Source organism: Homarus americanus, unplaced genomic scaffold, assembly GCF_018991925.1.
Source record: "Homarus americanus isolate GMGI-L3 unplaced genomic scaffold, GMGI_Hamer_2.0 scaffold21048, whole genome shotgun sequence".
Classification (NCBI taxonomy): Eukaryota; Metazoa; Arthropoda; class Malacostraca; order Decapoda; family Nephropidae; genus Homarus; species Homarus americanus.
In genome coordinates, this window is record NW_024714126.1 from 419,361 (window position 1) to 446,931 (window position 27,571).

General features: G+C 36.6%; 2 protein-coding genes across 3 annotated transcripts; one reads left to right on the forward strand and one right to left on the reverse strand.

Moving 5' to 3' along the window:
* Nucleotides 1-3,532: 3,532 nt before the first annotated feature.
* Nucleotides 3,533-8,540, reverse strand: LOC121875837. Its single transcript, XM_042380551.1, has 2 exons — nucleotides 8,397-8,540; nucleotides 3,533-6,739 (listed from the first exon to the last, which is right to left on the reverse strand). Exon 2 carries the CDS (start codon nucleotides 6,708-6,710, stop codon nucleotides 4,821-4,823), a length of 1,890 nt encoding a protein of 629 aa, XP_042236485.1. The 5' UTR covers nucleotides 6,711-6,739; nucleotides 8,397-8,540; the 3' UTR covers nucleotides 3,533-4,820.
* A 174-nt stretch (nucleotides 8,541-8,714) lies between these two features.
* Nucleotides 8,715-26,395, forward strand: LOC121875851 (transcription initiation protein SPT3 homolog). Of its 2 annotated transcripts, XR_006090683.1 has the most exons (9): nucleotides 8,715-9,018; nucleotides 12,346-12,455; nucleotides 15,611-15,719; nucleotides 17,811-18,037; nucleotides 18,565-18,693; nucleotides 22,002-22,166; nucleotides 23,125-23,297; nucleotides 24,124-24,261; nucleotides 24,744-26,395. XR_006090683.1 is itself a non-coding variant. In XM_042380558.1 (8 exons), exons 1-7 carry the CDS (start codon nucleotides 9,003-9,005, stop codon nucleotides 23,293-23,295), a joined length of 927 nt encoding a protein of 308 aa, XP_042236492.1. In that variant the 5' UTR covers nucleotides 8,716-9,002; the 3' UTR covers nucleotides 23,296-23,297; nucleotides 24,744-26,395. The 2 variants fall into 2 exon arrangements, 1 of the variants encoding a protein (XP_042236492.1); XM_042380558.1 differs by lacking the exon at nucleotides 24,124-24,261 and having other exon boundaries at nucleotides 8,716-9,018.
* The last annotated feature ends 1,176 nt before the right edge of the window (nucleotides 26,396-27,571 follow it).

The following is a 27,571-nucleotide window of genomic DNA, read 5'->3' on the forward strand; positions in this document are numbered from 1 at the left end:
AAGGGACACCTGTACTCTGAAGCATGGACCCTAGTTGCAAGTGTAAAAAGGCAAATTGGAAAGAAATAAAAATATTTACTGTACTTGAGAGCAATATGTAGGATGCAGAGAATTAGAAATATGGAAATTGGGACATGTGGAAACAGAAAAGGAGTTGAACAGGGTTTACTAAGGTGGTTGAATACATTAAGAGAATGGAGAGATAAAGATTGGTAAAACAAGTGTTTTAGATTGGGAAAGGATGGTATATACAGTAGTAGCAAGTAGGGTAGACCAAGAATGAGATAGAATGATGGATATCCAAGAGGTATTAGTTTATGGATATGACTGAAAAGTATTATGTCAAATTGTTTATGAGGATGTGACAGCAGTAACGATTGTATGACTGTAAATGAAGACCCTGTGTTTTCTCTTAACTCTGGCCACCCTGAAATATAGAGAGAGGTTACAAGAGTGAAAAATAGTAGAAAAAATTAATATGTACCTCATTTACAGACAAGATGGATTAACTGGCACTTTGTCCACACTAACAATGGTGTGTTCTATTTATTGAGATAGTTACAGATCACATAAATCCAGGAACATGTGAAACTTGTAAAGTTCTCATTCTTTAATTGTAGCTCTGAAACAAAGTATAGTACAATATCAAGATGAATTGAATGATTGAAATGTTTTACTCTTGTTAAAGTTTTACATGACTTACTGTAACATGCTACTCTATTCCCATATTCATGCCTACATTATGTATACAGTATATCCAAATACAGGCAGTCCTCACTAAAAAAAGGGATGTGTTCTGCAGAAATGGAACATAATGTAATACTTAGTATTGTATAATAAAGGTTGTTCCCCATAAACATGCTGTTATTAGTGTAGGATGTATTCTTTGGGGCCGATATTCAGACACCTTATACAACCAAAGCAAACCAAACTTTATACAAAAGACATTAATACTCAATTAATCAATACAGAACACCATTAAATGTACAGTATAATTAAATTAGTATTCACCACATACATTTAAAAAAATGGAAATAAATACTGCACACAGATACAGATACTCCAGGGGATGATTTTGATTCTTTTGTGGTATTGTTTATCTCAATCCAGAAACTTCTCAAAGGTTTCCATTGCAGATGGAAGGACACTGGCACAGAAGCCAGCCATATCTCCTCTCTATAAGGAGAGGGAGGATTGGACATACAGTAGGTGTAGATTCCATGCCTACCTCCTCTCTAAATGACATGCTACCCAGGCCACTGACTGACTGATATAGGGGTGTTCCCTATTTCAGCACCTTGGCATCATTCGGTGATATGAAAAGGCAACAAAATATGAGGGTCATTCAATAAGTAACGAGACAAATGAATATAACTGCAGAAGTAATGGTTTATTATTAATAATCACATGTCTATTTTTCCACATAATATCCCTCTACAGCTATGCACTTATTGCATCTTTCTATGAATTTTCTTATTCCTGTGGTTAAAAATTCTTTCGCTGAATATCATAACTAGTAAAATGACCCATTTGATCGATAAATATATACCCAAGACCAAACCCAGTGCTTCTAGGAATACGAGGGGATCCCTACACATGAACCATGCGGCAGTCAACAAAATTAAGAAGAAAACCCAGAAATTCAAGACATGGGTTGGGTCAAACGATGAACAAGACAGGAGGATGTATGCAAGAGCCAGAAACCAAGCAAAGATAGAGTGTAGGAGGGCTGAAAAGGAGTTCCAGAGGCTGGTTGCAAGCAAGGTCAAGTCAAACCCAAAGGCATTTTATCGCTATGCAAAGTCGAAATTGAAAACGCGAGTAGGAGTATCAGACCTGAGGCTGGTGGATGGTAGTTATGCAGATTCTGACCAGGATAAAGCTGAGGCATTGAACAGTTTCTTTTCCTCGGTGTTCACAAGAGAGGATGTAACTAACCTTCCTGCGTTTGAGGACAGACGGTTCGACACAGCACTGACCCACATTGTGTTCACAGAAGAGGGTATTAGAAATAAACTGTCCAGGCTAAAGGTCCATAAGAATCCCGGATCTGACATGGTGCATCCTAGAGTGCTAAGAGAGTTGTGCAACGAGCTTGCAGAGCCCCTGAAGATCCTGTTTTGTAAATGCCTGGATGAAAAAATGGTCCCCAGTGAATGGAAAGTGGCTTATGTGAGTCCTATTTTCAAGAAGGGCGATCGTCACTCCACGAACAACTATAGACCGGTGAGCCTGACCAGCATAATATGTAAAGTACTTGAGAGTATTATCAGAGATGCCGCAATGGAACATCTAATACTAAACAACCTTGTAAAAGATTGCCAACACGGTTTTATGCCGGGGCGCTCCTGCTTAACACAATTGCTCAAGGTATTGGATATTTGGACCCATATTCTGGAACGGGCTGGTAATATCGATAATATTTACCTAGATTTTGCCAAGGCTTTCGACAGTGTACCCCACGAAAGGCTGAAAATCAAACTGGAAGGGTACGGAATTCGGGGAAATGTCCTAGCGTGGATAGAAGACTTTCTACATGACTGCAAGCAGTGTGTGGTGATTAATGGCACGAAATCGTCATCTGTACCTGTCACAAGTAGGGTACCACAGGGCAGTGTATTGGGCCCGCTGTTGTTTGTTTGTTTCATAAATGACATGCCTGACGTTGTACACTCCTCCATACAAATGTTGGCCGATGACGCCAAGTTATTTCGGGAAATTAAGAACCAAGTGGACTGAAGAACTGCAGAAGGACCTCTGTGGGCTCCAGGAATGGTCGAAGAAATGGCTGCTGAGATTCAATGTCACGAACTGTAAGAGGATGCACCTGGGGCGTAACAACGGTAAGGAGGCGTATCATATGTCCCAACGGGATGAAGAAACTGCACTAGTTGAGACTGTGTGTGAGAAGGACCTAGGTGTGTATGTTGACAATGAGCTGAAGTTCTCGGGCCATTGCGAGAAGAAGGTAAATCAGGCAAATAAATTATTGGGTCTTATAAGAAGGTCGTTCAGATAATCAGACGGTCCGTCCCTCGTAACGATCTTCAGGAGTGAAGTGCTTCCCCATCTGGAGTACAGTCACCCCATCTGGTCCCCGAGATATGCTAGGGACTGTCAGTTGGTTCAAAATGTTCAAAGGAGGGCCACCAGACTGGTGCCTGCACTTTGGCACCTCAGCTACCCTGAGAGATTGGAGCACCTGAACTTGCCTAGCTTATACTACAGACGAGCAAGGGGGGACCTAGTTGAGGTGCATAAGCATCTCAGGGGGCACTACTCAGTTGAGTGTCCTTACTTGGAGCTGGTGGACGCTCGCCCCACAAGGGGTCACAGCTCAAGATTGAAGAAGCCGCAAGTCCAGAAAACCATGAGGGCAAACTTTTTCGGAGTGAGGGTTGTAAACTCTTGGTACAATCTACCAGAGTGTGTTGTGACGGCACCGAGTGTGAGCTCTTTCAAGACAAGACTTGACTAACACTAGAGCAGGTTCGGGTACATTCAGGAGCCGATCGCCCGGGCTGCTAGCGAGCCGATCTTTTGGTGAAGAAGATAAATGAAAAAGAAAAGTAATCAGAGACGTGACCGATCGCCCAAGCGGCTAACAAGCCGATCAGTGGCGAAGAGGATAAAAGTAAAAGTAAAAGTAACCAATTTTGGATTTCTTTCTTGACCACCTCATATTTTTTTTTTCCATGTAAAGCTGTTTTGAGCGGACCACACATGTGGTAGTCTGATGGTGCAAGATCTGGACTGAATGCAGGATGAGGCAAAATCTCCCAGCCCTACATATGCTGTGCACTGTGTGGTCGCGCATTGTCTTGCAGAAGAATCATGCATTTTCTTTGCAAGCTTGTTAGACCATTCTTGAATTGTTTAACCCACTATTAAATGTTCACTCAACTGATGCATTTACTTACATATTGAGGTGGCATTCTGCTATGAAATTCGTTTGGTTTTATCCCTTACAAATTTAAAAAAATGAATAACAGACCGTTGTTCTTCCAAAGTACAAAATACAAGCAGAGCGCTCATCATTAATGCAACACTTACTAGAGACTAACCGAAAGAACTGACTAAAGAAACAGATGAAGACGTAGTTTATGCCTGTCTAAGCATGTCATAACATGATCACTGCGCTTGCCCCTCCCCTTTGCCGTCTCCATCAAAAAGTCTCATTGCTTATTGAATAACCCTTGTATTTCATAACTAATGATTTTAACAAAGCACAGGATAAAAATCGTCAACAGAAGTCACTTGATACCACTCGATACAAAGAACAGGTCCCTGACATGATGCCCTGGGTTGGCAAAAAGAGTAGTAAATGCCCAGTGAATCCTTTTCGGTGAGGTGCAGTCCAAAGTAGCTTGGGTATGACTTTTGAAATCTGCATGACAGGAAAGAATGAATATCAGAAATAGCTTAGGTCATATGTCACTGAATTAAAAGAAAATATTAAAGGACTAAAATCAAATAATGAAAGGTAATAAATAATATAGACCTTTTGTAAAAAGAACATTGAAAAGTTAATAAACTCAAAGCTTGTGTAAAAGGCCAGCTTCCTCCACGTATGAGAGGACGTCCCTTCCCACATTTCCCACTCTCCCACCCAGCACCAAAGAGAGACGGTATGACCCGTCTCCAAAAGTATTAACTGCCTGTTTCATAGTGTGTATTCAGTAATTGCAATTTATTAAAATATAATGTATACCCAGTACAATTATTTCACAATTATAAAATTTTTGTCACTATAGGTTAAACTGAATACAGTACCACTCAGATGATTACAGGTAGTTATACTATGCAAACTGAACATCTTATTACTTCTGAAAATTCTCAAGAAACTTCATAATCACATTTACATTATCACTGAGTTGATTAACTTTACAAGTTGAGAGCTTTGCCACAGCCTTCTTAAGTAACTTAATAATCCCAACTGCATGATGAATGTGATCTGGCTGGCCTAATCGTACTTCTGCAATTAATTTATCAAGACGGTCTTGAGGATTTATTGGATCGCGTGTTAAAGATATCTCCTGTATTTTCTTCACGTGAAACAGCATCTGCAATGTATCCTGAGCAACTTGTTTCTTATATGCCAGTATTTTCTGTCTACCAATTGAAATTTTGACATTAGCATCTGCTTTCTTAGATACAGCTACATCAAAAAGTTCCTTTACATCATTGTTTATTTTCACTTCTAAATCATTGTACTCCCTGATCCTTTCTCCTTCTTTGATGTGTTGTGATAATGAATGTAAGCACCCACGTTCACCACATACGTCTCCTCTGCTAGGAAAAGCGCAGGAACCCTGTGAGAGAAATTTGCCACAGCAAGCTCCAGTTACAACCCCAATTGTAATGCCTACTGCACCCCCAACAAGGATGCCAGGAACACCACCAATAGCACCAATTTCAGATGCAGCAACTGTTCCACCTAAAGCTCTTGTCACCCAGCCTCCAACTGATGCAGCAAACCCAGTAGAAGTAGCAGCTCTAGTTATTACAGCAGCACTATTAAGTGTAGTTTGAACAGCAGCAGCTCCAGCAGCAGACCCACCGAGGGCTCCAGCTATCCCTCCAATAAATCCAGCTTTACTGTTTTCCTTCTCTGGGGGGCATGGAAATATACAAGTTTGATCACATGTTGGGCAATTATGGGCATGAAACCCTTCCTCAATGCTCAACCTATCTTTTCTCTTTACAATTCTTTCTTGCCTCCATTCTCTGTTTTTTGCTTCTTGTAATTCATATTTACTCAGCATTTTCTTATTCATTTCCAAGGCAGTAAGTAACTTGGCCAAATCCTCAACCTGTACTTTTAATATTTTCAATGACTTATCTAAAAGTTTCTTCTCACGCAATAACTTCACATTTACAGATGGAGCATTTACCAAGGCAGCAAAAAGCCGTTCATACTGTTCAATCATATTTTCCCATCTATAGGATAGCATACCCCGATCTCTTTTATGAATGCTAGAACTAAGCTTATGAGGAGCATAGAGGACCCCATTATCAAGTTCGAACATATTACTGAACTGTACTCCTGCATTTCTAACAATTTGGTCAACCATGGGCTTCTCAACTGCAAAAGTAGCAAATAGATTTGTAACCTCTGGCACTTCATTTCCAAGTAAAGATATAATTTCTCCTAATATGTCTTTCTGAAAACTGAAATCTCTATTTGTATTTGCCTTAGCAACTAACCCAATGCAACTCAGTTCATCTATTCCAAAGTCAGATGTTAAGAACATTTCTAATCGGTCCATAACATTTCCCTGCTCTTGCATACCTCTAGTATCTGCCAGTCCTGGAGTGTCTATAACTATGAAATTGTGATGGCATACCATTCCTTCTTGATGATAGATCACATAAACAGTAATATAATCTGTCTGGCTTTCTGTTTCCTTCCTATTGCTACTATCTATCTGGTCCTTCACTTGTATACGAAAGTTATCTTCAAACTTTACACCGAAGATAAAGTTCACGAATGCATTAACTATCGTGGTTTTTCCAGCACCTGTTTCTCCAAGCAGTAGGACACACGTGGATGGTTTGTTGTTTGAGCTTCCAACACAGAGGACTCGAATCTTGTTTTCTTCATCTCTGATTTTTACTGTACTTTGCAAATTGTACCGCTGTAGACCTCCTCCTTCACTGTCAAAGACAACATTTTCTTCAATGAAGCTGTTCAACTCAATTTCTTGCATCTTCAATAAGTCTACTGCAGTTTCAGTATCTGAAATTAATTAAAAACATAAGAAATCGTAAGTTTCCAAAAAGACTGAATCTAAATATTCCAACATGATTTTCACTATGTTTGAACATTACAGTACAGTAATGTACTAGGGTTAAGAATGATTTGAAAATATTGCCTAGTAGTGTCAAGATACTTTTGGGAGGGGGGGGTAACTGTAAACTAATGATTGTATGAGACCAATTTCATGTCTTTTAATTTTTTTTTAATATTAGTTATCTTAATTTTCTGTACAACACAACTCATATTCAACAAAGTCTAAAACACATAATTATTCTATTTCCATTAAAATTTGTCATTATATATATATATATATATATATATATATATATATATATATATATATATATATATATATATATATATATATATATATATATATATATATATATATATATATATATATATATATATATATATATATATATACACAGTACATGTACAGTATAACAGTAGAAATTATCTAATACATAAAGCATAGTACTGTATCTGTTTGTCTGTGTGGTTGTTCACTATGAATGGCATACAGCTTTGAAGATAGCTTAAATTTGGCATGGAGATGCACATACATCCCACAAGTGTCCAAAAAAGTTAAATTTGGGGAGTAAACCCGTTGTTGACCCCCTCTCCCAAAGGTGGAACCCTCTTAATAAAAACACATCTATTTTTTTCTGCTTCTGTGCTTTGCACTTCCAGAGGTTTTAAGAGAGTTGATAAATTTGGCATGCTTATATAAAAAGCCCTGAAAATGCTCAAGACCATCTAAATTGGAGGCTTACTCCCCCTAAAAGTGGGTCTCCCTGTACACAACCACATTTTCTGACAGCTGAAATTTGGTAGGGTTATTATTTGAATGTACAGTTAATTTTGGCAGAGGACAGACACAGGCTATGTGGCTACACCCATTCAGATTAACAGCACAGTACAGTACTTCATCAAAATTAGACAAATTTAGATCTAGGCATGAAATAGGTAAAGATTGGTTTGGAAATAGAGTAGCGGATGAGTGGAACAAGTTACCAAACATCATCTTTAACTCGAATACGCTGGACAGCTTCAAACATAGGTTGGATGGATATATGAGCGATAGAGGTTGGGTGTAAACGGGACTGCCCAGTATGGACCAACAGGCCCGTTGCAGTTTCCTCCAGTTATGTTCTTAAGTTAAAAAGTAAAGCTGAACAATGTCCTTTTAAACATAAATATTCACTTGGCTTCACATTACAGTATTACATGGACAGTATGTATCATTTGTGTAGGTAAAGATTCATTTTATGCCCAGCCAGGAATTCTATTACTAAAATAGTTTTTATTATGCTTTTCATTGTGATTTGAATGAATATGACCCTTTTTTTTGGGGGGGGGGGCAGGAGGGCTAATGCATATTTAAAGATATAACTCCTGTAACTCTAGGAACAACTATGAATCCTTCCAATGTGGAAGATAGCATCTGTGTGAGAAGGATGTACATTGGCTGACTGGCCAATTGGGGATACCCTTTATCGTTGGATTTGCGATATAAATGAAGGTCAAAATCTTTCAAAGCACATCAAAAATCATCGGAAAAACATTTCAACTTCCAAACAGGTGGATGATGTGACCGATCGCCCAAGATCAGTGGTGGAGGATAAAACTTTACCCTATTTTCTTCCTCTTCACCTGGATATACTGTATAGTGTTCATGAAGGCATTTCATTTCTGTTCTTCCACTTATTATTATAATACAGTATTATTGTAGCCCTGCCAGACTCAGCTGATGAGGAGGGAGGTTGTAAACAATGTGTTCGGATGCTGGAAGCCATGAAATTTGCGTCCCGCCATTGACAACTAAAATTATTATATATGTCCATATAAAATGAACTGATGTATCATGTATTAATATATTTGAATAAATTTAAAAATAATTTGCTTCAGTTAAATTTAAACGAAATTTGACTAGAAACAAAAATAGCTAAAGTCACAGCCACGAGTGGCTGGCCCCAGACGGGAACTGTTCAAGTTCATGTGATCGTGACAAAGATCATACTTACCTGTACAACCAGTGAACTAGACGAGGAAAACTAACAAATTCTCTATGTTTAACCAAGCAAGAAGATTTATATAACATTGGACACCACTTTTATGGCCTCACCTGTACTGAGGATTGGAGAACATCTATCTTGAACACGATTTATGGACATAATAATTACAACAGGAACCAGTTAGAGATTTATCACCAGCTTTATCTGATGAAAGGGAGGACATAATGTCTTTCGTTACTGGTAAGATTACTATTTTTTCCAAAGATAACTTTGTAGGTAGGAGTAAAACAGCTTGTTAAAATGATGGCAGTGGATATTTTGCCGTAACCGGTTGAGTTCCTACTAACGCTATTTTACCTTGTGCTCTGATAAGCTAATCGTCCATTACCGGCTATCAATGCGAGAACAATATGTGACATTTTCTATAACCGGTAAATGTTTACTTGAGTGCTGGAAGCGATTTCGCAAGCAAAACATTTTTTTCCTGCATGAATTTTGCTGCTGCTTTTTATTGGAGAGAGTTTTTTTCTGGGGAAAAACAAAACAACTAATGTTTTCCTTGTTTAACCTAACTTAACATAGCCTGACCTAACCCCTGGCCCTCCTCGACCCCCCCCCTGATTGGTTAGCATAATGTTGTCAGTATTTAACTTATCCTTATTTAACCTAAAATAACGTATTGCCTCCTAGTTGAAAACTCCAATTAAGATCTAAAAGTTGGGGATGGTTAAAACAGTCAGCTGTGTATTGTTCCCTCCCCAAAGTTACCTAACCTAACCTAACCAAACCTATTATTCTTTTCCCCCCTGGTTGAAATGGGGTTAGAAATACTTCAAATAAGGAGATCTAAAGGTTGGAGATGGTTAAAACAGTCGGCCGGGCATTGACCGAAACTGCAATAATACCAAAAGGTTAACTATGGAATTCTATATTGATTTGTAAATAGGAATTTTCATATTCAGGTTTTCCCTAGATTATCTCGTAAATAAAGATGCTTCGTACCGCCTGCACAGGGGGATGCCAACTGTGTTTATGTGGGCAGGAGACCAATCATTTCATAAACATAAATAACACTCTTCTCAGTAAAGGATAACCATGGAACTATATTAATTTGTATACAGTATAGGGATATAGAGCCCCAAAAAATTATAACGTTTTTATAAGAAATTTTTATTATTCAAGTTTTTTGATTATCGATTTAACTTAAAAATGCAATTTTGTTCACCCAAAGTGGGTAGGGCTTTGAAGTAGAGGAAAATTTATGGTAAAAACACGAAAAAAAGGACAAAAGCAAATGAAACAAAACCTAACCTAGCCTAACATGTTAGTTTTTTGTGTGTGTAATACTGTACATACGAACAGGTGCCCAGGTTAATCTCCCCTCCTGGCTGTCGACACCCCACCTCCCCCATCCTCTCAACTAGCAGTGGGATAAATTTAGTTTTAGGTTTTAAGTTTTCTCTTATAAAATGTCACAGACTTGACTTAAGAGAATATAAATTGCATTGCTGGAATCCTTGCAAGATAGCAATTAATTTGACTAAAAAGATCTTATAGTTTGCACAAGAGATAAAAATTTTAGTCTTAGCATAGTACATTAAGTACAAAATGAGTAAAGTAATATGCTGCTTAAAATTATGGCTTTTTCACAGGGAAAAGCGGTCAGGATTTTATGGTATTGAATGTTACAGAGTATTTCAATTAAATTCTTCTACCAGTACTCTTCACATACAGTGAAATACTTATTTTTACCTTATTAATAACCTTGATATTTAAGGATATATTAGAAATGTCTCATAGAGGCTCATTGTGGTATCAAATTCATCTTTTTAACACAAATAAAGAATATAACGAATGCTGTGAGGTAGGGAGGGAGAAGGGTCCACTGGGGGGGGGGTAAATGTGACTGTGCTGCCCCCTTCCCCCAAAGGGTGGCATCACTGTTCATCTACTGTACTGACTCATTCATGATACAATATTGTTTATTTGTTTTTCATTAATTCGTAAAGATATGTTACCATAATAATCTGTGCTTATTAATACCTGTACCTTTTATGTACTATAATATTCATACAGTATAATGTATATACCTCATAGGTAAGAAAAATGTCATTCAAGACATCTTCAGGTCATAAGACCCACTAATCCCCCACCCATCAATGGGTGACCTGACATTGCATCAGGTGAAGTTAGTAACTTGACCCAATAATCATCCACCCAACCTTTATCGCAAGTATTAAGACATGATTAGTTTTGTATTACAGTCATTTGAGCTAAAGACGACAGGATCTGCTGGTGAGTACAATACAGTGGGGTATGCTATAAGGAATCTAATTGGTTCTAGAACCTTGTTCGTTATAGCATTCGTTCGTAATAGGATTAATCCGTTCCAGACCCCCAAATACAACCACTTAACACTGAAAAATATAATATAAAATTGTAAAAATTGTAAAAAAGTGCATAAATATGCATCTAAACCCCTGAAATAACCAATATCATTAATACTTGTAATAAAAAAACAATAAATTAAAAAAAAAAAAATTTTAAATAATGTTCGTTGTAGGAGTTTCGTTCGTTATAGCATTCTCAGTTTTATAGGTAAAACCGTTCGTTATAGGAATATTCGTAGTAGGATCGTTCGTTAAGCATACCCCACTGTATATAATTATATATGTTTCAAGTGAACAAATTGTCAGTGGTTTTCATAAATAACTACAGCTTGCACAGCTCAAGGTTGAAGAAGCCCAAACTGCTCTGGTTAAGTAAGGAAGCCAACGAATTACAGTAATGTAAAAAAAAAATACCGTAACTGTACTGTGTCCCCTTAATGTTTTTGACCATATTATATTTTATTTTATTGTTTTTTGCACATATACATTATTATGTTTACAATATGAACAATATTGTACAGTGGTGTTTGCATAAATAACTACAGCTTGCCCCATAAGGGGTCACAGCTCAAGGTTGAAGAAGCCCAAACTGCTCTGGTTAAGTAAGGAAGCCAACGAATTACAGTAATGTAAAGAAAAAAATACCGTAACTGTACTGTGTCCCCTTAATGTTTTTGACCATATGATATTTTATTTTATTTATTTTTTGCACATTCTTTATGAAAGGATCTGTGTTTGTAACAGATTAAAAATTAAATGAAGATAAATTGAGTTGAAAAATAAGCATAAATCTGGCATCCTTCTCTCTCCCACTGGTTACGTGAAAATCTCCCAGACGTTCGTGCTTGTAAAATATATCTTTACTGGTTGATTTTACTGCAATTACGACCCCTAAGAGGAAAATTAGTGCAATGCTCATGGTGGTGAGAAAATGAAAAAAGTGGGAGGATGAATATTGTTAATGCAAGTTTGTTTATACGGTATTGCAAATAGTGAAGTGGTCTTAGTATATCAGCATCATTAATGTGAATAATTGTAGATTGGGATATCATAAATAGAGGTTTACATATATAGTAAATAATATTTTAGAAGCTTCATATTGCACTGCAGTTTGCTATTATTGTATATCTAGATTGTAATGTTTTATTTCAAAATTTCTTAACATTGAACATTTCAGATATACAGTTGATGATGCATGGTTTTGGTGACTGTCGTAGGCCACTGCCAGAGACAGCAGCAGTTATTGAGTCTATTGTTCACCAGCAGATGACCCTGTTTTTACATCTGGTTAGTACAGAATATGTATCCTAGTGTGCTTGTTTGTGTGTTTATTTCTGTATACAATACTGTGTTTAATATCCAGTGGATCATCAACCAGTGTCCTGTGACATCCCTACCACTAAAACACCCCCGAGGTGAGCATACCGTTGCCAAAAGGTTCTGACATATTTAACAAGAAGATTCTTCATCAAGGAAGACAAAACACTGTGCTACAGAGCTACACCAGGATTGAATCATTTCTCTGAACATATAGCCTGATGGTTGCTTTTAGAGCCAGTGAGTCTCTAGGGATGATGGGTCTAAACCCTGAGATAGACTCATACATTCTGAACTCATTCAGCCATAAATTTGACTTCATGCTTCTACCATCTTTATTTCCTACATATACCAAGCCCTGACTGCACCATACAAGAGATAATTGTACTTAATGAGTCATAGCAAGCTTGCTATTTGAGATAAAATGGTGGGATATGTTGCACTAGTATTGTAAATAATTTATCTACAAACAGTTTTAAATGAGTAATTATGATAAAATAATTTATTTCTATACATTTTAGAACAGCATTTTTGTTTACACTTAATGAAATTGTGTGTACATCATATTATACCTTCGTTATTTCATGTGATTGCAATATGAACCTTATTCCGTTATAAAACATACATATTCAAATAAAAAAAATATACAGGTTGTACCTCTCTAGTCCTGCAACCTCGGGACCTGACCGGTGCCGGACCATGGAAATTGCCGGACCATGGAAATTCACCCTTTTCCTGGATACATAGTGACTTGTGCTTATGCCTGGAAGCACTAACACCACTTTCTCTGCATCATGGTCTCTTTGAAGACATACTGAAGGGTTAAATGTCGTATAGTAGCTTCTCAAATTTCGCGAGTTTTTAATTCTTAACGTATTTTATTGGAACACACAAAAAAATAAATAAATAAAAATTTTGACGGCAGAAACTTGAATTTCGACGGGTTTGAACGGCCCGCCAACGTGCAGACGACGTGCATAATCGTGTAAACAGCGTCATTTCTCTTATGTACAAAAGATTCATGATTGTTTATTACTGAATGTCTTTCTTATTGAATTAATGTATATGTGTGCAAAATGAGCAATACAATTCATTAATAATACGTAGAATATTAAAACACACGAGGAAATGACACAGCATTGTTTTCGTTGATTACAAAACCAGTGACTGACTGGTTCTACATATAAAACTGAAGAAAATAAGACCTTGGTTGTAGCTGTAGTAAAATTAATATGGTTGTTTTAAGTAATGTTATTTAATGTTAATAAATGGAACAATAGAAGTAGCTAACGATAATGGTAAAGAAAAAAGAGAGAGATCGCATATGTAAGAATATGAAAGCAACACTTATTTACTGTTCATATATATTTTAATTAATATTTCTGAATTTGTTTTTATTGAATTAATGTACGTGTGTGCAAAATTAACAATACAATTTATTAATAATACGTGGAATATTAGAGGAGACGAGACGGCTGCCGGCATTGTTTATGTTAGAGCTTACGAAACCAGTGACTGATTGGTTCTACATATGAGCTCTTTCAAGAGAAGACTTGACCAACACTGGAGCGGGTTCAGGTACATTCAGGAGCCGGTGCATGCCCAGTATTTGCCAACAGTGCGTGACAGAGACGTGACCGATCGCCCGGGCGGCTAGCGAGCCGATCTTTTGGTGAAGAATATAAATGAAAAGAGACGTGACCGATCGCCCAAGCGGCTAACAAGCCGATCAGTGGCGAAGAGGATAAAAGTAAAAGTGAAGAAAATAAGACCCTGAGTTTAGCTGTAGTAAAATTAATGTAAAAAAATGAATATGGTTGCTTGAAGTACCTGTAATGTTATTTAATGTTAATAAATGGAACAATATAAGTAGCTAACCATTAATGGTAAAAAAAAAGTGAGACTGCTCGTATGTAAGTGCGCACATGTGAAAATATATCGTCGTTATTCTACATAAGAATATGAAAGCAACACTTATTTACTGCTCATATGTATTGAAGGGTTAAATGTTGTACTCTGTATAGACAAGCAGAGAGAGAGAGAGAGAGAGCAGCCAAACTGTCGGATGTAAACAAACCTTAATTTCCTGCGGCTTTTTTTTTTTTAAGGGATTAGCCCACCCGGGAATAGGTCACTGACCCACATTAGGGCCTGAGGGGCAAAAATTTAATACTTTTGTAATAATAATAATAATTCAGGTAAGTAAAAAAAAAAAAAAGCAGCTGCCTATCTACCTATTGGACAAACTAAAATCGTTCCGAACCACGGGAGTTTCCGGACCACAGAATGCCAGACTAGAGAGGTACAACCTGTATAAGAATAGTTGTGAAAATTTTTATATTTTGCTGGGTATAATAACAAATTAAATGAATAAGTGTGTGTGTAAGCATTACTTACCACAAACCATCTGGTTTGCTTTATGGCAAACTTCTCCACAATTTTGCTGATGTCTAATTCCTTTGAGCAGTGAACCGGTATCAAAGCTGGCACCTGTGATTACCTACCCTAATTACCACTTCTCCCCTCCCTATCCTCCATAATCTGGTGTCATTGTCAGTGGCAGTAACCCCTGTCATGTGAGGTCATAACTTCTCTCTCCTCACCTCACACTTGTAGGGCATGTAGAGATTTGAAGGCTGCACCTATGATCACCTACCCTAACTTCCACCCCTCCCTTATGATCTGATATCAATTGCAGTAACCCTTGTCATGTGAGGTCACCTTACAGTATATCTACAGTCTCTCTCTCAGCTTGGCCATTCCTTTGAAATGTTGATACTTAACACCATCTGAGGTGATTTAGTCTAATGTGATGCCAGGTGAGTCTTACGAGGATGGGGGGGTGGGGGGTGACTGAGCCTCCCCCTGGATCAGCCACTGCCTTAGGGATGCAACTCTATGTAAGATATGAAAGTTTACTGTAATACACAAAAATATTTTTGATGTATTCGTAGAACATGACTGATGACAAAGGTGTTTAACATAAGAGAAAGGAAACTGGAGTTGTATCACTTTCAGTTATATTTGTAAAAATTGATAGATGATATTGATAAATAATATAAATGTGTTTATGTGTTTGCGCTAATATGTTTTTTTTATATGTATTCACTTTATTACATTTTTAGGCAACAGAAGTTTCTGAGCAAAGAGGAACAAGAATTGTGGGGCCAGAAGACATTCTTTTTGTAATGCGTAGAGATCCACTGAAACTTCAGCGTCTCGTTCACTACATGGGTAAGTTACTCGGCTTATTGTTTAATTTTATTTCTGCCGTACTGAGATGTTGTTGATAAATTGATTACTGACATTCTATGACAGTACTAGTCTGCAAAGATAGGCTGTAAGTGAAAATTGTTTGTCTGACTCTTGAATTAAAGATTTTAAATGCTGGACTCTGCCCTTCAGGCAGACATATGAAGGTTAGGTTTACATATGATGACTTGATTATTCTATAGTGTTGTAAGTCTTCTTACTAGATGGTCAATTAATGGAACATTTTATGCATCATTTGTCTCATACATTCTCCTTGAGACTCATTTGACTTTCATTTGATCTTTGGGTTCAAGAATTTTGTTCTTGCAGTATCCTTTTGAAGTTTTCATTGGTTCTTCAAGACCACATTGGGCTGGAATACTCCAAATTTTGTTTTTGTTATTTCCTTAAAATCATTAAAAGTTGTTGTATGTATTAGGAAGCACTAGTTCATTTTTATGAGCCTTTTTATAGCCTCATTCAGTCCAAATAGAATCAGATAGAGATAGTTTACCCATTAAGTGCAGACCCATTAAGTGCAGGCTATTCCAAGACACTGGCAGTTGTCACTAATCATATAAATTGCACAACTCTTTTCATCTCAACCTTCTCTCCTAGAAAGGAGTCTGTTATGTGAAAATCATTTTAATGATAGGTATATATACCAGTATATTGCAGTGAAGAAATGTCTAACCCAAATTATGGCACAAGGAAGTTCTTAAGATTAGACATTGTGGTCTAAGGTATAATGTGCTCTTCTTTGCCTGTTTGCTGTCAGTAGATTATTACAGTTAACTTTCTCCATTCCAGTTTTCAGTAGGCTTAGAATATCACGTTATTTTAGCATCCAGTAGCTTGCATATAGAAGACTGAAGTATGAAATCCCATGTTATAACCAAGGGAGGAGATGAGTGATCTAGCTTCCCAGTTGCCTCCATAAATGAGATTCAAAATCAACAAGAAAATATGATGGACTAAAACTTGAGTCTCCTGTTTATAGATGTGAGGTTTAAGATGCGTAGTAATACAGTAATCCTTGGATTATAGCCTAGTGATCTTGGTGCCTCATTAGCTTACAAAGCAAGTGTTGTCCTAGCAATTTGGTCACTGCTTCAGTATTGATTTCATGGGTGATGGCCAATGAGCAGTTGTTGAATTGAATTGAATTGAATTGTAACAGTTTATTTAGCCAGAAAACACAGATACAGAATGGATAATAATAACAATATTAACATGGCTGAGCCAGTTGAGAACCTGAGCTCTCTTTGAGGCACCTGATATATGCTATACATTTATCTCAAGGAAGTATTATGTAACATATAGTATCATCTGGAATAGTACAATAGCATGGTAGTAATAAGTACATCTCATAGTGTTACCACGGTTATTTATTTACATGATAATTTCCGATAAAACGGTTTTGATGGTACAATAAAAGCAGGTACTGTAAATATAGTAAGTGTTAAAAGAATTATTAATACTTTGACAATAGATATTTTTTTAGAGATAATTTAAAGGAAGGGAGCGTATCTTTGCTCGGATGTGTGGGGGTAAGTTGTTCCACACCTTCACACCATGATATTTTATGGAGGTCTGGGACTGAGAGGAGCGCATGGGGGGTGGTCTTAGTAGCTCTGGGTGCCTTAAGTTGTATCTCTGATTATTCCAGAACTGGAAGTAATTATTGTCAAGCAAGTGATTGATAGATTAGTAAACAAAGAGGGCACAGCAGTAAGTGTTAATATCCTCGAATTTTAAAAATTTCAATATAGCAAATTTTTCGTTTGTGTGATCTGTTTTTTTCAAGTAGGTCATTGTCCGTACAACTCTCTTTTGTGCAGTAACACATCTGATTGGACAGCATAGCCTACTGCAGGACATGTCAAATTCTTTGGCTGGGGCAAGCTGGGCAGAGAATTGTTCTCTTTCTCGTATCACAAGCCCATCATTGCTTCCCTTGGGCTATAAAATGAAATTTCATACCTCATTTTTTAATAGATCACTATGCCAATGAGAGTTCAAAATGTGAATGAAAAAATAAGTGAAATTCTGATTTGTACATTTTAATTCCAGGAGTTCGTGATCTTTATCAAAGAACTCGAACAAGCACTTCAGGTTCATCATCAAGTGACTTACAAGATTTAAATGCAGAAGCAGGTGGGGAAGTGTCTCGAAAGAAACTGTGCATTAATTTTCTGCAAACTATTGACCAGACTGGGCAGTATGAACCTATATACTCATCATCTCTTTATGACCCAGTGAAAGCTGAAAGAACCATTCGTCTGGATGCCATGACTCAGGTGAGTGATTCATTGCCTATCCAAAATTATTTTGGTGTTGACTGAGCTTTTGTTGCATGATTGTCCCTGATTAATAGAGGACCTCAAAATAAAAATCCGTGAATTATTTGGGTGTACAATACTGTAATTAGTTTGCAGCCATCATTAGCTGAGGCCAGTGTTGACTGCAGTAAGGTGACTGTGCAAGGAAACTAGGTGCTTATTTATGCATATTCAAAAACAAACTGTATTCTCTGTACGTACAGTAATTATAATTTTATTAGATCAGGACATCTTTTTTTTATATATGTACTGTAATTTATATAGATTTGAGTAAACTAAATAGTGCTTTAAATGTCATGCCAGAGATACAAGTTATAATACAGGGTAAAAATAATTTATTTGTTAGTAAACTTGCTATATGTTTGCTTCTCTTAAACTGAAATTACATATAATATTTATTAAATAAGTGTTAATTGCATTTTTATTACAACTAAACATCAATTAGAGAGTTTGAAGTAAATTTAACAAAGATAATTGAATTTCAGGGAATGTCATGCCAAAGATACAAAGAGTACTGTGAGGCAAGAAAAGCCTCTTTTTGCCCTCGTCTTCGGGTAAATAAGTTCAGAGATTGGCTCCTTGGAGAGGAAAGCAATGAAGTAAAACTAACTCAGGTATGTATTTGGCATATAAACTTCACTCTTTAAAAAACACTTCATGTTATACATGCACATCGAATTTCATAGCTTCTGATACAGTACAACTATGTCACTGTTTACACAGGAAGGTTTTTATTAGTTACAAATGTTGTGGCCAATGTTTCTTAATTTCCATTTTACAGAATTGGCTGCTAAACATGAACAATATATCTGTACATTATTATTATTATTGTAAGGCAAACATACGAATATTTTCACAGGGAGAAGAATTGCCCAGGTATTATTCAAAACTACTAATTGTGTTTATATACTTTAGTACATTTTAACAGTTGACTTGACATTATAGTAATCTCCCCATTAGCTGGAATCTCTGATCACCGGAACTCTTCAATAGCTGGAATTGAAATCGGGCTGGAAAAATTCTGGGAAAACTCTCTTCATTCCGGGTCTGCGAACGAGTTTCCGAGGATGAAAATCGGGCCCATTTTTCTGAAAAAAGTTTGATAAGGTTCTGAGAAAATCTCTCTAAACCTCTCCCTTTTGAGCCTAGGAATGAATTTCCAGGAGTGCCCAGAGTTTGCATCATAACAGGTCCCCACATGACAAGCGCATGGGTAGCCGAACTGCTTTGATTGCTTAGTTCATACTCTGCTGTCATTGTAGAAGGTAGATCCTTCACTAGCTGCTGATTTTGCATACGATATGTTTTCTGCAGTAGGAATACCGCAGTTATCACAAGGGATGCGATCCTAAAAGTCGTTGTGATTAATGAAACTGTAAATATTGGAGCAATTTTTCCCATAAGAATTACAGTAATGTAAATAGGGAGGAATACGTTCCTAGCCAGCAACTTTCACCACATATTTTTCTATATACACTCCTCATTATCCAAGGCTATTAGGGACCTGGGTCGCGTGTATATTGTAGTATATTGTGAGGAATAGATATAAACTATACTTATAAATAGAATAAAAGAAAATAATACTGCATTGCCATTTGGCATTGAAAATTTGTGCAAACACTTCATTCTCTCTCTCTCATATTTCCCACCTCTGCTGACGGTTGTGTAAATATTTTAGTGTGATTCTGATCTTTTAAAATGTTGTTTTTGCCTAAGGTAGTATTACTGATAAGTAATTTGTCTTAGTATGCTGTATTGTGGATAAAAATAAGTAAGTATTAAATGCATCCTCCGAAAGCGTTAATTGGCTACCAGAGTTTAACAGTTAATTCATGTATAATACTTCTGATAAACTTCCTATGTACTTTTGATTGAAATAATGAATGTACAGGTACTCCCCAACTTACAACGGGGTTAGGGACCGACATCCAGGTCGTAAGTCGGAAATGCTTAAATAACACATAGAAAATCGAAAATGGGGGTCTCTTTTTCTTCTCAGCTCCATAAAACACTCACTTTTAAGCTTGCCAGCCATTTTAAAGTGAATTACAGATGAAAATTTTGTCTGTACCGACTTTGGGACTCGAAAATACGTAATTTGACCAAATTTTGGTACGACTGAGGCAGGTTGTAAGTGCGGGTGGACGTAAGTCGAGTAGGTCGGCAGTCAGGGAGTACCTGTGTGTATCTTTATATAATTTAGCTAAATATCTTTATCGTCAGAAACGGTCATCCCAACAATTATGAATGAACTCATTTAGAAATACAGTCACCCCTCACTTTACGCGGTTAATGTAACCCACAGGGTACCGCGGAAAGTGAGAAACGCGTAAAGTGAATAACATAACATATGGGATTAAATGAAATAGAGACCAGCTGACCCCCAAACTCCACTTTTTCCAACACAATACCTATGTTCTAGTAAAAATAACATCTTAATTTTATGATGGTACATGCACACAATTAATACTTAAGAGAAATAGAGAAATACAGTCGCCAAGTTAATGTCCATTCAAATAATGGACTCGACTCCCTCCCCCTCTTCTCACACTACACTCGCTGGCTCTTCCCTCTCTGAGAAATTTTTGGGGGAAAACCAGGTATAGTAATAAATAATACCTCAAACTAAAGTTAGGATAATATAATTGACATTGTTGGATTCCTTGTAAGACCAGGAATATTTTGAATATAAATGTCATATATTTTGCACAAAAGATAACATATTTACTTAGAGTAAACATTATATCTAAAATTTGTATGTCTAATGCAAAATCTATGATGTTTATATTCAATATGATCATCAAATTGTAAGAATTCCAGCAATGTAAATTATATTCTGGCCGGATAATTTGTATGAATTTTATGAGCTAAATAAAAAAATTATACATCACCCGCGTAAAGGGGTACACCCACCGCGGAATGTGAGCATCCTGGGTTCTGGCAGGGCACCGTGTAAACATGGAATGTGGGACCGCGTAAAGTGAGGGTTGACTGTACATCAATACTTCAGGACGAAATCGAACAGGTTTGAAACCGACAATCAGCTGCAAGTCTTGAGAAGGGGACGGGGCATCTTTTCTCAGCTGAGAAGAAACGCACTATAATAACCAACATAAATCTTATCTTAGCCATTGCATAGTGGTAATTAGTGCTCCTAATTTTTTATCACTTTAAAACTGATCGATTATATATCAATCAATCGTGTTACGGTCAACGCCTGTATATAAATTTCAATGCACATTTTGAACTGGCAGAAAGTTTATAAAATTATTTGTCCCGTTCATCAGACAAGATAAAAGAAAGCCTTGCAGTCAAACAGCAGTCAGTAGCTATGAAAATTCATAAATTTGTCATACTTTCTAGTATGACAAGGGAGGGCCATGCTAAACTTCCCCTAGACAACATAGCTACTGTTCAACTTAAATCAGATAATTAATTTTATGAACTTATATCTAGGATTGAGCAAGCAAGCAAGTCTGTCTTCAACCCCAAGTTCAGGGTACTGTCTTATGGCTGGAATTTAAAGACTGAAAACATTTAAAGATTAAGTAAACCTTCTCTTTTGTACCAGGGTACCTTATTGAGAATTCTGTACTGTACTGTATTAAACTATAACTAATAGCATTACATAGTTCAGCAAAGTATATTAATTACTTATGAGAGGGGCCAATTCACTTCGCAATTTGTGTTGAATATGTCAGGAATATGTGAGATATTAAACATCTAGCCATTACCATTTACAGTATGCTAGGTAGTAACATGGTGGTTGGTAAGTAATCCAGAGAAGTAATCTTAATTCTCTGTGCTGATAAAAGCCAATTTGACATTTCTTATTTTTTTTTTTACACCATACAGTATAATTGTATATCACTGAGTAAAACCCATACCATTACGGTATGTAATCTTTTCGCTCACATTTCAGTTAGTTCTGGAAATGCTCAACCGTCTTGCTTATGAAACTGTTGCTCAGATAGTGGATCTTGCATTATTAGTTAAGAGAGATGGCACATCACACACCTCAGACCTAACCCGCTTCCGGACTCCTATTGCCTTCAACCCTGATTATCCCTGTGTGTTCATACATCAGGTAGGTATTGGAGGAGAGTATAGTGCATGGATTTAGTCTTCTTTAGAAATACTTGTAATACCAATTACTATCATGTCATAAATTTCCGTGAGATCACAGTACTGTATTTGTCATGTATGATGAATTAAGTTAATGTTAGCATAGTAGTGATAACATAGTATATGAGGTCTGTCCGGAAAGTATCCAGCCATTTACTATTGAAAAAAATATTGCATACCTAGGACAATGGCGCCTTAGTCCCCTTCAAGGTACTCCCCTTGGGACCTCACACACTTCACCCAGCGTCCCTTCCACTTTTCAAAACAGTGTGCAAAGTTCTCTTTTGGGATCGCCATCAGTTGCCTCATCGCATTTTCCTTAATCTCGTCCAGGCCAAACAATAACGAAGGAGTACTACATCAAAGTTTTTCGCCGGCTGAGGGATGCAGTAAGAAGAAACGACCGCAGCTGTGGGCAAGTGGTGACTGGCAGCTTCATCATGACAACGCACCTGCCCATTCTTCACGTCTCGTGCAGGGTTTTTTGGCAAAACATCACATCACCCAGGTCTCTCAGCCCCCCTACAGCCCAGATTTGGCTCCCTGTGACTTCTGGCTTTTCTCAAAGCTAAAATCGCCGTTGAAAGGGAGGAGATTTCAGACCGTAGACGAGATTAAGGAGAATGCGATGAGGCAGCTGATGAAGATCCCGAAAGAGGACTTTGCAGACTGTTTTGAAAAGTGGAAGGGACGCTGGGAGAAGTGTGTGAGGTCCCAAGGGGAGTACCTTGAAGGGGACTAAGGTGCCATTGTCCTAGTTAAGCAATATTTTTTTTTAATAGTAAATGGCTGGATACTTTCCGGACAGACCTCGTATATAAGGTACTTACGGTAAACAGTATCCTGTAATACTATAAGTTTTGTTATTGCACTAGAAGAGATTTTAATTCCTCAGTTTCCATAATCTTTTATTATTCTAGAGTGGTTCACTCCAAGAGATTGGGTCTGGGGATGATCATGGCATAGGAATGGATCCCATAACCCCTGCAGAAGTACGAGAAGCTGTTAGACGCTACTGGGCCAATAACTCCCCTCTTTCATCTTACTCTAAAGTCAGGTCATCTATCTACTCCACACTACTTGCTGCATAAAGGTAAGTCACTTATATGGTCATCATTGTTCATTTATTATGAATTTTGAATAATAAGTATTTGTTAGTGATTCAGATGGTGTAACCTCTTGTACTTGGTGTAACCTCTTTATGTATGTATTTAAGAATTTATTTAGCTACATTACCAAATGTTTAAAACAAACATTGAATTGCACATCAGATTAGTTGTCACACACATGCAATAGTCATGAAGTGTTAGCACTGTACAGTATAAAAGAAAACAAAAGTTAAGTTGATGGTAACTTCCATAAGGTAAGTACAGGTAACTCGCGTTTTATTTAAGTGTTTTTGGAATAACGCGATTGTTCAATTAATACCAAAAGCTAATTTACGCTCACTTATTTTTTAAATAACGCGGTCAAGACAGTTTAAATTTGCCGCACGTATTCGCCTGGCAGTGGAGTCCCGTGTGATGCCTGGTGAGGTGCTTGTAAGTTATTACTCTAAAGTCGCAGTCATATCAACATCAACGATTTTAATATTATTATTAATAACAATAATTATTATAATAATAATGTAATAATAAAGGTTATTACTACTAATGATGAAGATAATGATGATAATGAAGTATTCTGTACAGCAACTGTAACGACGTCCAGCAAGCTTCCAGCGTATTGCTTTCTCAGTTCACACCAGCACTTCTTTTTCTCTGTGTGTTTTTCACGTACCTTTTTAGGGTTAAACGCTGTTTTCCCCATTGAGCATGTCTGGAAAACGTCCATCTGCCTCCTCTGGGGCACCTAAAGCTAAAGAGGCACGAAAAACAATCGCTATGGACGTGAAATTAAATGTGATCACCCGCCTTCAGAGAGGAGAGCGTGTGTCGGAGGTTGGCGGCGTGCTTGGTGACTTGACAGGCTCAACTGCTTGGCCTGGCAATCACTGGGGACGGGCAGAACCTACCATGCAATTCACATGGCTTGCACGTGTTATGCCCTCCTATAAGGTGATGTACCAAAGTTAAACAGTATTTTATTAATTTTTTTCATGTGTTAGGTAATAATTTCATGTGCGAGAATAGTTGTGTACTACAAGTATTTATTATTAGTTAGGGTAGGATTTGTTCTTGTTTATGAACCGATTTTGTGTTTTGGGGGCATGATATTGAGATATTTTTGTCATTGGGGAAGCAAAACCTATTTTTCCACATTTTTCTATTTGAGATACAAAATTCACTTAAATTTTTTTTTTTTTTTTATATACAGGTATAACGTTACCCATTTGTATCTCGAGGGATACTTGTACTTAAAATAAAAGTAAAAAGAATCCAGAATTCAAACTATTAAAGTAAAGGAAAATTTTAAATAAAATCGAATACTGTAATGTAAAGTAATGAAGTGTACTACTGCTACTTCATTATGTACCAGCAGTGACCAAAAATAGTTTCAAGGAATTTAAGTAAACTTTTGGATATACCTTTATTTTCAGAAACCAAACATGCATGCACAAGAAAGGTGGACCAAATCTGCCTGGATGTTTCAAGACAGAAACCGGCAATATTCCTCTGAAGGCATTCATACTTAGTATTATTTGTCATCACATGAAATGTTTTACTATGACTTTCCTATGATGTTAGCTTGAATATGAATCTTTTCTAGACAAAGTTTGTGTTTTCTTATTTTATAATTTCTTGATGAAAATGTCACAGTCTAACAGTGTAGCAGGCAAATTTATAAATTATTAAGATTGTCAGGAAGATTTATTGATTTACCGAATGTAGATTTTTCAGTTATTTTAAAATTCAAAGATCACATTAATGATTTCAGGCTCCAGTACTTGCAGAACTAAATACAACAGAAATGCATATTTATAATATCAAATTGCTGTCACAATTGTGTGAGGTCTTTGTGTGTGGCAGTGAAAGATTAACATGTAACTGATGATTTATTGGTGGGGGGAGGGGGGCTATGATATGATCATGACACTCCATTTCCTTCAGTACAGGTATAGCACCTGTTCACACTGATGACCCATTTCTTGTAAACCAGTCTTTGGGCCTCATATCATCATTATTACTATTTTACAACTATTTTCCATGTTTTCATGGGTTAGCTATGATTACCTGATGGTATGGGTCCCAGTTACCATTAGGCAATTTTGAAACAAGTTTTACAGCTGGATGCTCCATCCTATTGTCAACCCATTTTTACACAGTGGGAACTGGGCATTTTATGTCGAACTTCCAAGTGCCCTCTCAGCTGGCAAGGCAGGGTCGCTATTAGTTGAGGTGATAAAAAATTACACACCTACCTGTCCCATATAATTTTTATTTATTTCCACATTAATTTTCCATACTTCTCATACTGTCTTGGTAGTCATCTTGTACTCCATTTATTTTTAAAAATAAAGTAATGTAAAGTACAGTACAGTATATGCATCATATATATATATATATATATATATATATATATATATATATATATATATATATATATATATATATATATATATATATATATATATATATATATATATATATATATATATATATATATATATTCCCCAGGTTACGAACAGGTGCCGTTCCTGAGGATGTTCTTAAGTAAAAAATATGTCAGTCAAAACATTCTATGTTCATACCATACTTACAGAACAGAGTAAAAACTCCCACTATATCATAGCGTAAGTCCTTATATACATCAAAATCACTTAAGTTAAGAGAAAAGAAGAAATAGATTGACAAAATACAATGGTTAATTGGGACTGGAAAAACACCTCTGATAACGAATCCTCTTAAAGCAGGGAATTAATCCCATAAGAAATAATGGAAATAGGTCAAATTGGGACCATGACATTATACACAACACTCAAAAAGATTTTTATGATATCTTTTAACAATTAGTTACCTTAGAAACATTTGTTAAACATTTGGTAACACATTAATTTAAGAAATTTTATAAATATAAGTTATTTAACGTCCTTAAAGTTCAGTGGGGTCAGTGTGTGGAGGCAACTTAGGTTGTGCCAGCGACCCGGTGGTCCACAGCAACCGTTGCTGGTGCACACTCACTCCAGTGGTTCAGGTTCATCGAGACAAAATACTTATTATCATGTTTTAAAAATAAATAATGTTAACCTAATTAAATATTTTTATTTACTTAGCTTCAAAAGAAAGATGTGAATGCTTGATGCCATGAAGAGGATGAAATTTCAAATGCTTCAGCTAAAAATCCATAGATTTTATCGGGAATTTTAAATCCGTAGATTTTATACCAAGTTATCAGAGTTTTGAATGGAATCCACTTAAATGCAGGGACTTTTTACGTGGATGGCCACAAAAAGTTGACCACATAACTGCGAAATGCAGATAGTGAATGCCCTTATAATGAGGACCTCCTGTATAGAGTGTTACTTATTTAAGAATTTTCTAGAATGTATTATATCATTTTGTTATGATTTACTTACGTATTGTAAGCCAAAATCATTTTAGAACTCTCCAGGTGTCTGGATATCGGTAGAATGCTCTAGGCGTCTGACAAGATGTATATTATAAACACTTGCGAGCTACACAAAAAATCACCCCCCCCCCCCCAAAAAAAAAATTATTGATAAAATAGATATGTTACATATTAAAATAGCCTTACTTATACTCGTGTTGCTGGTGAAAATTCCAATAGTACATGAAACCTGAGTATTTTATTTTATTCCATCTTATGGAATGATTACTGTGCCTTACATATTTAAATCATTACCTGTACAATGTTGTCTTAGCATTCTGAATCAGATGTCAAAGGATTTTTTCCCCAATGTACTATAAGTAATTTTTTTTTTTTGTGACAGGAATAATATTTGTTCTGATAAGAATATCATAACACTGAACAGCGATAAGCAAATATTATGCAGTGCTACATGAAAGTACTTTTTCTTTAAAATTCTATAGGACATATTGATTTTTGTAACTATCTAGTATAGCACAAAGTTGTCAACTGTGAATGGCATCTTAGGATTTCTTTATTTGTTAATATATAGTATACCCACATAAACTCAGAAATCCTGGGATCTTGGGACAATGACTAGTTTTGTCTCAGAATCCCAGAACAGAGAAAAATATCTTAAATGAGAAACCATTGATAGTGGGTTTAGGGTCACATCAGCCCTGAGGAGCAAAAATGTTAAAATTGTCATGACTACATACACTACAATATTAACCTCATCTGCAGATATTTGCATTCAACTTTTACTTTTTTTACTTTTATCCTCTTCGCCACTGATCGGCTTGTTAGCCGCTTGGGCGATCGGTCACGTCTCTTTTCCTT

Excerpts from the sequence above, each read along its gene's own strand:
- LOC121875837 (XM_042380551.1), bottom strand. The coding sequence starts at position 6,710 with ATGCAAGAAATTGAGTTGAACAGCTTCATTGAAGAAAATGTTGTCTTT.
- LOC121875851 (XM_042380558.1), top strand. Across the intron at positions 12,456-15,610 it reads TGACCCTGTTTTTACATCTG|GCAACAGAAGTTTCTGAGCA; the intron begins GTTAGTACAGAA and ends TTACATTTTTAG. Across the intron at positions 18,038-18,564 it reads GTCTGGATGCCATGACTCAG|GGAATGTCATGCCAAAGATA; the intron begins GTGAGTGATTCA and ends ATTGAATTTCAG.